General features: G+C 35.5%; 1 protein-coding gene across 4 annotated transcripts in view; it reads right to left on the bottom strand.

The window, feature by feature from the left end:
* Positions 1 to 521: 521 nt before the first annotated feature.
* TBC1D12 (TBC1 domain family member 12) overlaps positions 522 to 13,021 on the bottom strand; it is a 100,678-nt gene continuing 88,178 nt past the window's right edge. For all 4 annotated transcript variants that reach the window (XM_030334597.1, XM_030334596.1, XM_030334598.1 and 1 more), the window contains 4 exons: positions 6,273 to 6,401; positions 5,899 to 6,008; positions 3,200 to 3,458; positions 522 to 2,404 (listed from right to left, as the gene is read on the bottom strand). In XM_030334597.1, coding sequence (XP_030190457.1) covers positions 2,336 to 2,404; positions 3,200 to 3,458; positions 5,899 to 6,008; positions 6,273 to 6,401 — 567 coding nt within the window. In that variant the 3' untranslated portion in view covers positions 522 to 2,335. The remainder of the gene's footprint in view (positions 2,405 to 3,199; positions 3,459 to 5,898; positions 6,009 to 6,272; positions 6,402 to 13,021) is intronic.

Below are 13,021 nucleotides of genomic sequence, written 5' to 3' on the forward strand. Positions count from 1 at the left end.
CTGCTTGCACTCTCTCTCTCTCAAAAATAAACATTAAAAAATTTAAAAAAAAAGAAAATTATGCTATTTACTGGGATCTTCTAAGTACCACTTAAATAATACAATGTATACCTGGCTGAAAGGACATAAAATGAGAAATAATATATATATATATATATATTATATATATATAATATACATATATATATTAGGTAGACAAATGAAACATTATACATATTAAATTTTATATAATCTTGGAGATTTTTAGGAAAACTTATTTTTTAACTGAAAACCAAACAACCTATCATACACTGACCATGTAAAACAACCTTATATTGCCTGTAGAGTAGGTTCAAAGGAAGATACAGTACAATATTTGAACTGCCAGTATGGTCAGTCTCAAGAGGCTGAAGGACTAAAAATATCCCCTGAAGAAGAAATTTGAAAAAAAAAAAAAAAAAAAAAAAAAAGTTATTCTTTTCCTCCAAATGTGGTAAAATAAACCAGTTATCCCCAAAGTAATGAACACTCATTTCAAGTAATTACTCTGCTTACAAGTTTTATTTACACAGTAATTATTAATAGTGGTTTTTAGTGAATTCCTTGTATTTACATTTTATATACACATTTATATTTGAAAGGTAAAGAAACTGTACAATAATAAAAATGAGAAAAAGTAATACAGTAATTTAGGTCAACTCAGGAAACAAATACACAAAAGTAAGATTAAATTTAGGCAGGTAGTATAACTTCAATGAGATTACTGCCAGCGGTTACATTCCCTGTTACCAGGACCACCAATACCAAGGAAGTAGTTACCAGAGTTAAAATGTCATTCTAAAACCTATTAAGACCCTGGATACTCCCTCAATATTATTACACTACTAGTTTCCACTAAGTAAGCTCCAAAGATAGGAGTTAACTTCTGAGGGTTCCACTAGTGGTCCCTAGGCTAGAATGACCCATGGGGTAAAAATATATGGACACCATCTGGTCCCATACTCCTAAAGAGGCAGTCACTGAACTAACAAGGTTCTCAGGCTTGTTAGTTTGAAGACTACATACTGCTACCAGAAATAGTATGCTTAAGATTTGTTTTAAACCAAACTGCAACATAAAAGCACACTGTATATCTAATTATTAACAAAAGAGCATGTTATACAGATATCACTTATAATACTCAAGTGATTTAGGTTCAAGGATTAAACATAATATAATAAATTTCATATGAATTTACCAATAATTAATAATTTCTTTATCCACTATACCATCAAAGTTAGACTTGTTAGAAAAAAGTTAATTTTATCTTTTTCTTTTACTCTTATTTCCATTGATTAGAAAATTATGCACAGTGTTTTACAAGTCATAGACTTGGCTACATGTTAAGATTTCAAATTTAAAACGGAATTAAATTTTGTTTCTACAGACAGTGAAGGAATTTCAACTAAGAAGTTTAACATCTTGCCAAGTAGCATGCTATTTAAGAACTCTCAGAATTCATATGTTTTACTCTTACCAGTGAAAAATCTCATTGATATTTATGGACTTACTTCCAAAATCAAGTCTTCAGTCCACTAAAGTGCAAAGAACTTTCCTTCTACCAGTTAGCTTTCTTAAATTACTAGATGAATTTAATAATTCTAGTAATAGAACAATTTCTTACACTAGAAACAGAAAGGCTAAAATTCTCTGAGTGACAGGAATTCCCTAAGAAACAATTTCCCTTCAGAAACAGACAGACATGATACTGTGGAAAACATCTAATTGAATGTGAAACAAGCTCCCACCAGTATTTCCAGTTCCCAGAAAACCCAAACTTCCCCCAACCTGTGAGTGAAGGTAATGACTTCAATGACTTAAATAATTTACAATCAAAGTTGCTTACTCTTGGTCTCTAATATCTTCAAAAGGTCAGAACTGGAGACAATGTTTGTACTAAGGTGTTTATTTCAAATAGTATTTTGGAAGTTAAAGTAGTATTTAACAATCTGCTCTGACCTCCAAAGTGCTTTTATGGTAACTGTTAAGAAAGAAAAGATGTAAAAATTTGAATAATCTCCAAAGCTGTTAAAAAAGTTTATTGCATTAAACCGTTCACTCCAAATTATGGAGTATGAACTAGCCATTTAAACTTTTTCCTTTGTAAAAGGGCTCTCTACAAAATACTTTTTTATTAATACTGTCAATCAGTTACTCATTTCATTAACTTCAGTCATGGAATTCAAAATCAGCACTTTCCCATGTCTTGATTCGTTTAGATTTCTCCAACATTTTCTTCCATGTTTTTTACATAGGAAACAAAAAACTTTTATCAAAAAAACATCTTTTACATTACATTTAGTCTTAATTTTGAAGATTAGCTTTTCAAAGCAGGACTATTATTCTTGTCTCCTTCTTTAATATCCTTCATTACAGAGGCAAAGACCTGAAAATTATATAAAGGAAAGATTAATCCTCAAAATTAGCTACCACACAGATTAAGATATTTAAATAACTATAGCTTATTAATGTGAAAAGGCTTTAGTATATTTAACTCTGTCCACTGGAAGACTGCCATTCTCAAATCCTCTTGTTTGTTTCAACCCAATTTTATGGTATATACATTCCAGTTTTTTATCACTTGCCAAATATTATGAAATTACTATTTGGTAACAGAACATTTTCTTGACCGATATTCCCTTTTTTTTTTTTTTTTGGACCAGTATTCTTAGATTTCATTTTCATAAGTAATAAAACTGTGAGCTTATGATGCCTACCGTCTATCATTCAAGGAGCAAGTGATAATGCTATCTTATATGTCACTTAACTTAGACTGCCAATGTTTGCTTCCCTAACAAGACTAAAAGCATCTAAAAAGCTACAAATCATACATTATATACTTTCTATTGCAAACTCTTAGCATGCAGTAGGTGTTTAATACAGTTGTTGTCTACTTGAGATACCAAAGTAATTACAGAATTGCTCTGGCAAATGGGACCACTGTAGATTGTAGTTCACTAAATGCAAAACATTACTGGACTTACATAAAAATAATATAGGTTTGGATAGGTGAAAGAGGAGTAATATGTTTTAAACTCTTGCTCTTTCAAAGTCAAAAATCAGTTTTTAATTGATTTTTAATTAAGTACTAACATTTGAGAAATAAGTAACTTTTTTTTACAAGAAGTCAACTGATTGTTTTAACATATCTATTAGAAGAAGTAGGAAGAGGTCACTCTACCTGAGTCCATTTTTTGGTGCTATTCTGCATCTGAATGGCTGCAATACAGTTGAACAGCTTTTCTGATGTGATATCTTCTGGCAATTTAGTTAGGAACTGTGCTATATGAATAAAGTCCATTTGTAGAAGAATATCTTCATATAATCGGAGGATTCCTAATCCAGTCCTAAATAAAAATTCCTCCCCATCTCTGCAAAATACATCCCAGACTCTACAGGCCAGATCAAGTGGGAGTGATTTGCTATACAGTGTGAAGATCCTAAAATTAGGGGGGAAATAGTCATTGAAATTTTTCATTCATTTATCCATTCACTCATTAAACATCTCTATATAAAAACAACAGTGCTTAATTAGGGATAAAAAGGCAAATAAGATATAACTCCTTCTTTCAAAAACTTGAGCAGTGGGAAAGTAACAAATAACGAAATTATGTGAATTTACAACCTTCCATAGAGATATGGCTTAACACATATTAGAGTGACAAAATCACCTAGTAGTTAAGGATATGGTCTTTGAAACCATAATATCTGAGTTTGACATTAGTAGTGTTACCTTGAGCAAGATATCCACCCTTGCTGTGCCTCAGTTTCCTCATTAGTAAACAAAGAATGATATTACCTACCTCTCAGGATTGTTTTGAAAATTAAAGGAATAAATGTAAAGTATTTAGAACAGTGCCTGGCACATAAGAAATGCTCAAAAAAGTTACTTATTATTGTATGAGGAACCCAAGTATCTATTAACCTAAAAATCATAATGTCTGACTTGTCTCTCTTCTCCTACCACAGACATCTATCTACTGGGTTTTTGTTTTTCCCTTTACCAAACTTTACTTACTACTTCTTTTGGAGCATGTATACGCTCCCAACAGAATCACCAAAACGGTTTTTCCCATCATTTCTGACAATGTCTGATCATGTAATTCTTTATCCAGTGGTGCTTCGGGGCGGCATTCTGGTTGGGGAAATAGGAGAGTAGGTGCTAGAGAACTTTTCTTGAAGCTGCCTTGGCAAAGCACACATTTTTTTTTTTTTTTAAGATTTTATTTTTAACTAATCTCTACAACCAACATGGGGCTCAAACTTACAACCCCAAGATCAAGAGTCGCATGCTCTACATACTGAGCCAGCCAGGCACCCACAAAATACACATTTTTTTTTTTTTTTACAAAGATTGTGTTTATTTGAGGTAGTGCTGATGAAACCTGAGGAAGAGAACTAAAGGCTCCCACCCTATTTAGCACTGCCACTTATTTATTCCTCTTTTCTCTTGCATAATCGATTGTGGGATTTGTATGTAGTAAGTTCAACAGAGGCAGTGAAACAAAAACCCATGTCTATTTCTTACATTATAAACACATATTTAATTGCACAACAAAAAGCATGCCCTTGGTAGTACAGAGAACAGTAATTCATTGCTCAAAATGAGAGAGAGAATGGCACTACCACTGTCTAGGAAGTTTCTAGTACACAGTACTCACTCATTATTGGTTCCATCCTGCTCCCTATTATTAATTGTGATCCTGGTTTGTCTCCTGTTGACACTCCTCAGGCCTGAAAATTGAGTATTTTCCCCCCTTCCCCCTCTTAGTATTTGATCTTGGTTCTCTGGGTCTCATGCTATAAAACCTTTCTTCTCCCCCATTATCTTGGGTCCTTCCCAGAGGAACTCTAATGTTCCTAGTGGGAATGGATGAGAACACACCGAAAAATAAGTTTAAAAAAAATCTTAAATAAAAGAAGCCCCAAAAAACTGGTAAGACAGCATATTTGATCAAAGCCATTAATTATTTATTTTTCTATATTAAAACTTAGGATCATTTACATGAAATCCACTGAATTTGGTGATTAGAATTTAAGGGTTGAATGTTTCATACATACTCTTAACAACCTATCTTAAGATAACTGCACCATCCCTTTGGCAAAATTCACCACCCCTCCGTTCTGTAATCAACGGGCTCACCAGAGTCTTTGGCAAGGAAGTGTTGAAATTGGAAAGTTGAAAAAAAGGCATTAGCACCTAAATAAGGCTCCACTCTTCTGTCAAAAAGCTGGATAAAGCCTTGAAAAAACAAAGCCTTCAAAAAAAAAAAAAAAAAAAAAAAAAAACCCACTATCGTAACTATCACAAGCTCTTGTGTGTGAAGAATAAAGAAATGGCTCTCTTTCTGAGAGTATATGTAGTATGTACTAGGCATTGAATGAAATAATCCATGTAAAACACCCTCATACCCGCTTAAGATATAGATATTATTATTCTCATTTTCTATATAAGAGACTAAAATACAAACTGAGGGATTCTCATTTCAGCCCAGAGTCCATGTTCTTAATCAAATGCTTCCCCACAAAAATGTGAATTTCTCTACTTGTAAGGGAAGAAGTTTTCAGATGTATAATCCTGTACATGAGATTTACTTTAGTTCCTGAATTACACAAAAAGTTTTTTTTTTTTTTTAAGTATTTTATTTTTGAGAGAGCGTGCGCACAAGCAAGAGAGGGGCAGAGAGAAACAGGGAGACATAGAATCTGAAGCAGGCTCCAGGCTCTGAGCTGTCAGCACAGAGCCTGATGTGGGGCTTAAACCCACAAACTATGAGATCATGACCTGAGCCGAAGTCGGACATTTAACTGACTGGGCCACCCAGGTGCCCCTACTTGGTTTTTTATTTTTAATTATATTTTATGTATGTTATGACTTACCAGTCTATCAAGTATATGTCTGGTGTAAGACTGTAAGATTTAAAATGAAGAAATAGTTTGGAGAGATTTTCTTCAAAAAATACTTCAAACGTTGCAAAATATTTCAACATCTAAAGATAGAAATATCAATAAAGTTATTAAAGAGCATACTAGAGTATACTCTAGAAGTAAAGAAATTAAATCCCTAATAACAAATTAACAAAAAGTCTTGCTTAGCACCTCTTTCTGAGTCTTTTCATCAAGCATTTGCAAAACCGTAATTCAATGAAAAACTTATTTTAGTCTTCCAATTACTGTTTTTCCCTCCAAAAGAGCATTCAGACTATAGAAACCAACAATTAAAGGAAAATACGATTCATTCCAAATGTTCATACCATGCTGTGATCCACACGAAAAAAGGCCAACTGGCATGGCTTATTGAGGAGATTTGCAAACGCAATGAAGGCATCTGCCTCTTCCAAATTGAGAATGAGAACTGCTGCTATGAAGGACATCCCTTGGACCTTCAAAGAGAAAAGAAATTAATCAAAATATGCTTACAATAATAATTCTATGTACTTTATCTTACAGTATTCTTAAAAAATTATAAAATGATTAAAGTAGAATTAATCAAGATTTCTTTTTATTTGCCAATGAGAGCGCCGGATCCTAACCACTAGACCACGAGGATTATTTGCCAATGAAAGTAAATACAGAGAACCTGCTAGTAATTATGAAATCTCCCTAATTTTACATTTCTTGTTCATGTGTTATGGCTTAAAAAGAATTAGGGAATGGGATGCCTGGGTAGCTCAGTCGGTTAAGCATCTGACTTCAGCTCAGGGCTCAATCTCAAGGTTCATGTCCTTGAGTCCCACATAGGGTGAGTTCCAGCTCTGCTTCAGGTATGCACAAGCCTCACTTTGGGTGAACACAAGCCCCACTTTAGGTGAGCCCTACTTGTGCGTATGTGTGTCTCTCTCTCTCCCTCATGGGATTGTCTCTTTCTGCCATGCCCCTCTTTCACTTCCACCCTCTCTCTCAAAACAACAAAAATAAAATAAAAAGAATTAGGAAAATTTCTTGGAAAAAAAGAATAAAGTATTGGCTTTTACTTGTTACAAAAGTCTATCTCCATGTATTGTCTCACTTTCATTTTCTCTAAGTCTGAAGTCTTTCGAAGTAGAGTATAGTGAAAATCAGGTGATTGCTTTCATTGTTATAGCACATCTGTCTGAGGTAGAAAATCAGGAACTAAGAATAAAAGAAATGTATGAGAACTGCTGCTGAAATTCTAAGACAGAAGAGGTTGTGGGAGGTTGGACAGTGAGGCTGGGTTCCTGGAAAGTAGGATGAAGAAATATGAAAAAACCATTCCAGTGGCAGAAAAGAAATAGGAGTAAAGAGGTGTAGGACCAGCCCAGCTGAAGCACAAGATTTATTATAATGAGAGAACTTTTTTTCTTAACTTTATATTTAAATTTTAGTTAACATACAGTGCAATAATGGTTTCCGGAGAATTCAGTGATTAATCATTTAATACAACACCCAGTGCTCATCAGAACCAGTGCCCTCCTTAATACCCATCACCTATCTAGCCTATCTCCCACCCACCTCCAACCATCAACTTATAGTTTGTTCTCCATCTTTAAGAGTTTCTTGTGGTTTGTTTTCCTCTCTCCTCTTTTCCCTCACCTTCCCATATGTTCATCTGTTTTGTTTCTTAAATTCCACATAAGTGAAACCATATGGTATTGTCTTTCTTGGACTTATTTTACTAGCATAATACATTCTAGCTCCATTACGTCATTGCAAATGGCAAGATTTCATTATTTTTGATGGCTGAGTAATATTCCACTGTGTATATATGTATGTGTATGTGTGTGTATACACATATATAAAGAAGGTGGTATATAGCGTGGTGTGGTACACACATACCACCTTCCTTACCTGTTCATCAGTCAATGGACATTTGGGTTCTCTCCATAGTTCAGCTATTGTTGATACTGTTGCTATAAACATTAGAGTGCATGTACCTCTTCAAATCTGTATTTTTATATCCTTTGGGTAAATACCTAATAGTGCAATTGCTAGAATGTAGGGTAGTTCTATTTTTAGTTTTCTTTAGTGATCTCCATACTGTTCTCCAGTTTGCATTCCCACCAACAGTACAAAAGGGTTCCCCTTTCTCCACATTCTTGCCAACACCTGTTGTTTCTTGCGTTGTTAATTTTAGCCATTCTGACACGTGTGAGGTGGTATCTCATGGTTTTGATGTGTATTTCCCTGATGATGAGTGATGTTGAGCATCTTTTCATGTGTCTGTTGGCCATCTGGATGTCTTCTTTGGAAAAGTGTCTGTTCATGTCTTCTGCCCATTTCTTAACTGGTTATTTGTTTTTTGGGTGTTGAGTTGTTAAGCTCTTTATAGATTTTGGAATCTAACCCTTTATCAGATATATCATTTGTAAATATCTTCTCCCATTCCATAAGTTGCACTTTAGTTTTGTTGATTGTTTCCTGAGCTGTGCAGAAGCTTTTAATGTTGAAGTCCCAATAGTTCATATGTTTGCTTTTATTTCCCTTGCCTCTGGAGATATGTCTAGTAAGGAGATGCTCTGGCTGAGGTCAAAGAGGTTGCTGCCCGTGTTCTCCTCTGGGATTTTGATGGTTTCCTGTCTTACATTTAGATCTTTCATCCATTTTTGATTTGTGTATGGTATAAGAAAGTGGTCCAGTTTCATTCTTCTGCATGTTGCTGTCCAATTTTCCCAACACCATTTGTTGAAGAGACTTTTTTCCATCAGATATTATAATGAGAGAACTTAAGTATGATGTATTTACAAACAGTGAAAGGCATTGAGTAAAAAGCTCATCTATATAGATGCTTGCTTGTGAGTTATGGAGAACTATTATGAATTTTTTAGCAAATAAGTGATATGGAACTGCTGCTATAAAAATACTCATTCTTTGGGGCACATAGGTGGCTCAGCTGGTTAAGCATCTGACTTTGGCTCAGGTCATGATCTCACGATTCATGGGTTCGAGCCCCACATTGGGCTCTGTGCTGACAGCTCAGAGCCTGGGGCCTGCTTCAGATTCCGTGTCTCCTTCTCTCTCTGCCCCTCCTCTGCTCTCTCACTCTCTCTCTCTCCTTCAAAAATAAATATTTAAAACAAAAACAAAAACAAAAACAAACCTCATTCTTTTACTAAAAAAAAAAAAAAAAAAATTCATCATCCACTTTACTTCTGGTAAAGACTTGCATAAGAGACTTACAGAAAAAGACCACTAAGGATATTTGCAATGAAACCATGGTCTCTTTTTCCCAACCAAATGTTTTGAAAGGTTTGCCTACAATCACTATTTCTACTTTCTCAGCTCTCTTTGAAGTTTTTAGCACACCTCAGTCTGGATTCCCACTCCATTACTATACTATCTTGAAACTTCTTGCCAGGATAACCAGTACTTATAAACCCCAATGGGCACTTTTCTATGCTCCTAGAATTCCGTTTGGTTCTGTGATCCAGTATTTTTTTGTTCTCCTCCTACTTCCCTGGCTTCTTCTGATTACTTTTGGCAAAATCTACAGAAATTCCCTATTTGATTTTCTAGAGTATTAATTCCATGAGGACAGAGCCTGTGGTAGGCAGAATAACGTGCCTAGGACGGGATCTATATCCTAATCGCTGGAACCTGTGAAAATGATTTCTTACATGGCAAAAGGGACTTTGCAGATGTGATTAAATTAAGGATTTTGTGATGGTGAGATCACAGTGTAAGTGTATTGGTGGGTGTGCCCAATGTAATCATCATGAGGATCCTTATAAATAAAAAAGGGAAGTAGGAGAATCAGAGAGAGAGAAACTTGAGGATACGATACTACTAGCTTTGAAGATGGAGGTGCAGGGTCAAGAGCCAAGGAATGCGGGCAGTTTCCAGAAGCCAGAGTAGGCAAGGAAGTGAGTTCTTCCCTAGAGCCTCCAGAAAGATAACAGCCCTGCCAATACCTTGACTTTCAGATTTCTAATCTCCAGAGCTTCCAGATAATAAATCTATATTGTTTAAAGCCACTAAGTTTGTGGCAATCTGTTATGGCAATAATAGGAAACTACTACAGTACAGAGACAAGACCATGTCTGTTTGTTTACAATTATATTCTTTAAAAAAAAATTAAAAAAAAATTTTTTTTACATTTATTTATTTTTGAGACAGAGAGAGACAGAGCATGAATGGGGGGAGGGTCAGAGAGAGGGAGACACAGAATCTGAAACAGGCTCCAGGCTCTGAGCTGTCAGCACAGAGCTCGACGCAGGGCTCGAACTCACGGACCGCAAGATCATGACCTGAGCCGAAGTCGGCTGCTTAACCGACTGAGCCACCCAGGCGCCCCTAAAAAAATTTTTTTAAGTTTATTTATTTTGAGAGAGAGAGAGAGAGAGTGTGTTGGGGAGGAACAGAGAGAGAGCATCCCAAGCAGGGGGTCATGTGGGGCTTGAACTCATGAAACCTCAAGATCATGACCTGAGCCAAACCCAAGAGTTGGATGCTCAACCAACTGAGCCACCCAGGCGCCCCACGATTATATTTCTAATATAAAAATATATTTTTATATTAAAATTGTTAACCATCTGTAATAGAAGAGTAGCCAATAGAAGGAATTAAAAATATATTTAATTGAATCTAAGATGCTGTTTAAAAAACATTATTTTACATCACACCAAAAAAGAAAAATGCCACTTAAACATTGACAACACTTTCTTAGAATTTTTATTTGATGTGTATCACAGAGCTATTTAAAGCTCAGATTTATCATATATCACTATTTCGTATATATGAAAAGGAAATAAAAATAAAGTTATTTCTACAGTATCTTCAAAGTCCAATTTTTGAATATTCTGTATGATTTATCAACTTGTGATGTGATGCACTAAAATAAGCACACCATTTACATAGTATTTCTATGAAAAATGTATAACCTAAATCTAAGCATGAGGAAATGATCAGGAAACTACTGCAAAAGAATCAAAAAAGGGTCATTATAAAATCAGGCTTGACTCTTCAAAAGTGTTACAGTCATGATAGACAGAAAAGGCTAAAAAACTGTTCCAGATGAAAGGACACTAAGGCAACAGGACAACTAAATGCCACATCCAACTCTGACTGGATCCTGGAAGTGGCGCTGGGATGGAGCTGGTGCAACTTTTCTGTTTGAAGTTATTCAAAATAAAAATTTAACAAACAAAAAACCCTTATGGATAGACCATGCAGCTTAAGAAGTAAAACTTTAGGGGTGCCTGGCTGGCTCAGTTGAAACAGCATGCAACTCTTGATCTTGGGGTTGTGAGTTCAAGCCCCACATTGGGCATAGAGCTTACTTAAAAAAAAAAAAAAAAAAAAAAACAAAGAAAAAAAACAAGAAAGAAAAAGAAGTAAAACTACCAGTTGAAATACCTGTGTAACTGAACCACTTTGTTACTTGAAATCTTTCTTCCTTCCCTTAAGCTTGGCTGGGTCATGGGAGGAAGTCAACTACTTATATTCCCTATTCTTTATTGCCTTTGCACACATGCACACAGATCTTTCTTGTTTTTGTTTTGCTGATAATCACTACAGACAAACAGAAAACTATAATGAAAATAAATACGGGGAAGATACACACCTTGCAAAGTTCTTACAGTAATACCGGAGTCCTGGTCTACAGTTTCTGACTCCTCCTGAGACACTGGAAAATGTAGTCTCCTCACTTCCACCTTTATGATCTACTGTCCTTAGAGCCCCACCATAGTGCAAGCCAAGTTCACAGTAGTTACAGTCCAGACAAATTAATAGCTCCCTACTTCCTTGCCTCAAAATGCAAAGCTTATATCAGAGGACCTACAGACAGGTGATAATCAAGACTCAAGGGTTTTATTCTACTCAGAAGTAAGCTATAACCAGGGCACCTAGCTGGCTCGGTTCGAAGACATGTGACTCTTGATCTCAGGGTTGTGAGTTCAAGGCCCCACATTGGGTGTGTAGAGGTTACTTAAAAATAAAATCTTTAAAAGATGTGAACATTACATAATGTTTTTATAATTCTAAGACATAAAACATGAGCAAGAGAGTCTTTATTTCATTTCATTTCACTTTTAAATAGGCTTCATGTACAGCACGGAGCCCAGTGCAGGGCTTGAACTCACCACCCTGAGATCAAGACCTGAGCTGAGGATCAAGAATCAGATGCTTAACTGAGTCACCCAGGCACCCCAAACAAGAGAGTTTAGACTCCTCGTCCAAATTTACTTTCTCCATAAGGACTACTTGACAATCTTCTTTAATACAAAACCTGTCCCATTCTCAAACCTAGCACTTTCCCCCTTTATACACCATACTTTTTACTTTTCCTGTAGCACTTATTACCTTTTAATATAACATGATTTATTTGTTTGTTGTTTGTCTCCTCCTCCTAAACCCTAAGTGTCAGAAGGGGAATAATCTTTATTTTGTTCACTGAGGTATCTAAAGTGCCTAGAACAATGCCTGGCATATAGCAATGACCACACAAATATTTGTTGAGTGAATGAATAAACAAACGTACAAATGAACATGTAACAAAACAGAGTAAGTTAAGTTGTACCAGACAACGATCCTATTCTCTGAAACTCTCCTATTTTAAGACAGAGGTGAGCAGATGAGGTTTTATGACTTCTAGTTAAACACGGCAAATTGAACACTCACATTTTTCTTTGTTCCCTCCCAAATCCAACTAAAATGACAGTAAAGAAAAAAAATATTAGCCTAGAAGGACAAAGAGAATGGAAAATAACATAAACAGTAAATAAAAATGTCAACAGCATTTTAGAAATTTTAACTAAATGTTAAATTAGTTAAATGCTGAAATGATGAATGCTGAAACTAAAATATCTGCAGAGGAGGAAGCAGAGGAGGAATAAGCAGCAAGCCAATTCAGCCATACATCTGGAAGGCTCAGAAACTGAAGTTATCAGGTCCCTCTGAAATTGGGAGGTAAGGCTAAAACTAGGATTCAACCAGTTTATAAAAGGCCCAAGTCTCCTTCCTCTATCCTGTAATGGACAGATGCCTATCCTTCCCTCAAACTGGCATAATAGAAGAGGTTTATCTCTAGAGGCACAGGCACTGG

Source organism: Lynx canadensis, chromosome D2, assembly GCF_007474595.2.
Source record: "Lynx canadensis isolate LIC74 chromosome D2, mLynCan4.pri.v2, whole genome shotgun sequence".
NCBI classification, from domain to species: domain Eukaryota; kingdom Metazoa; phylum Chordata; class Mammalia; order Carnivora; family Felidae; genus Lynx; species Lynx canadensis.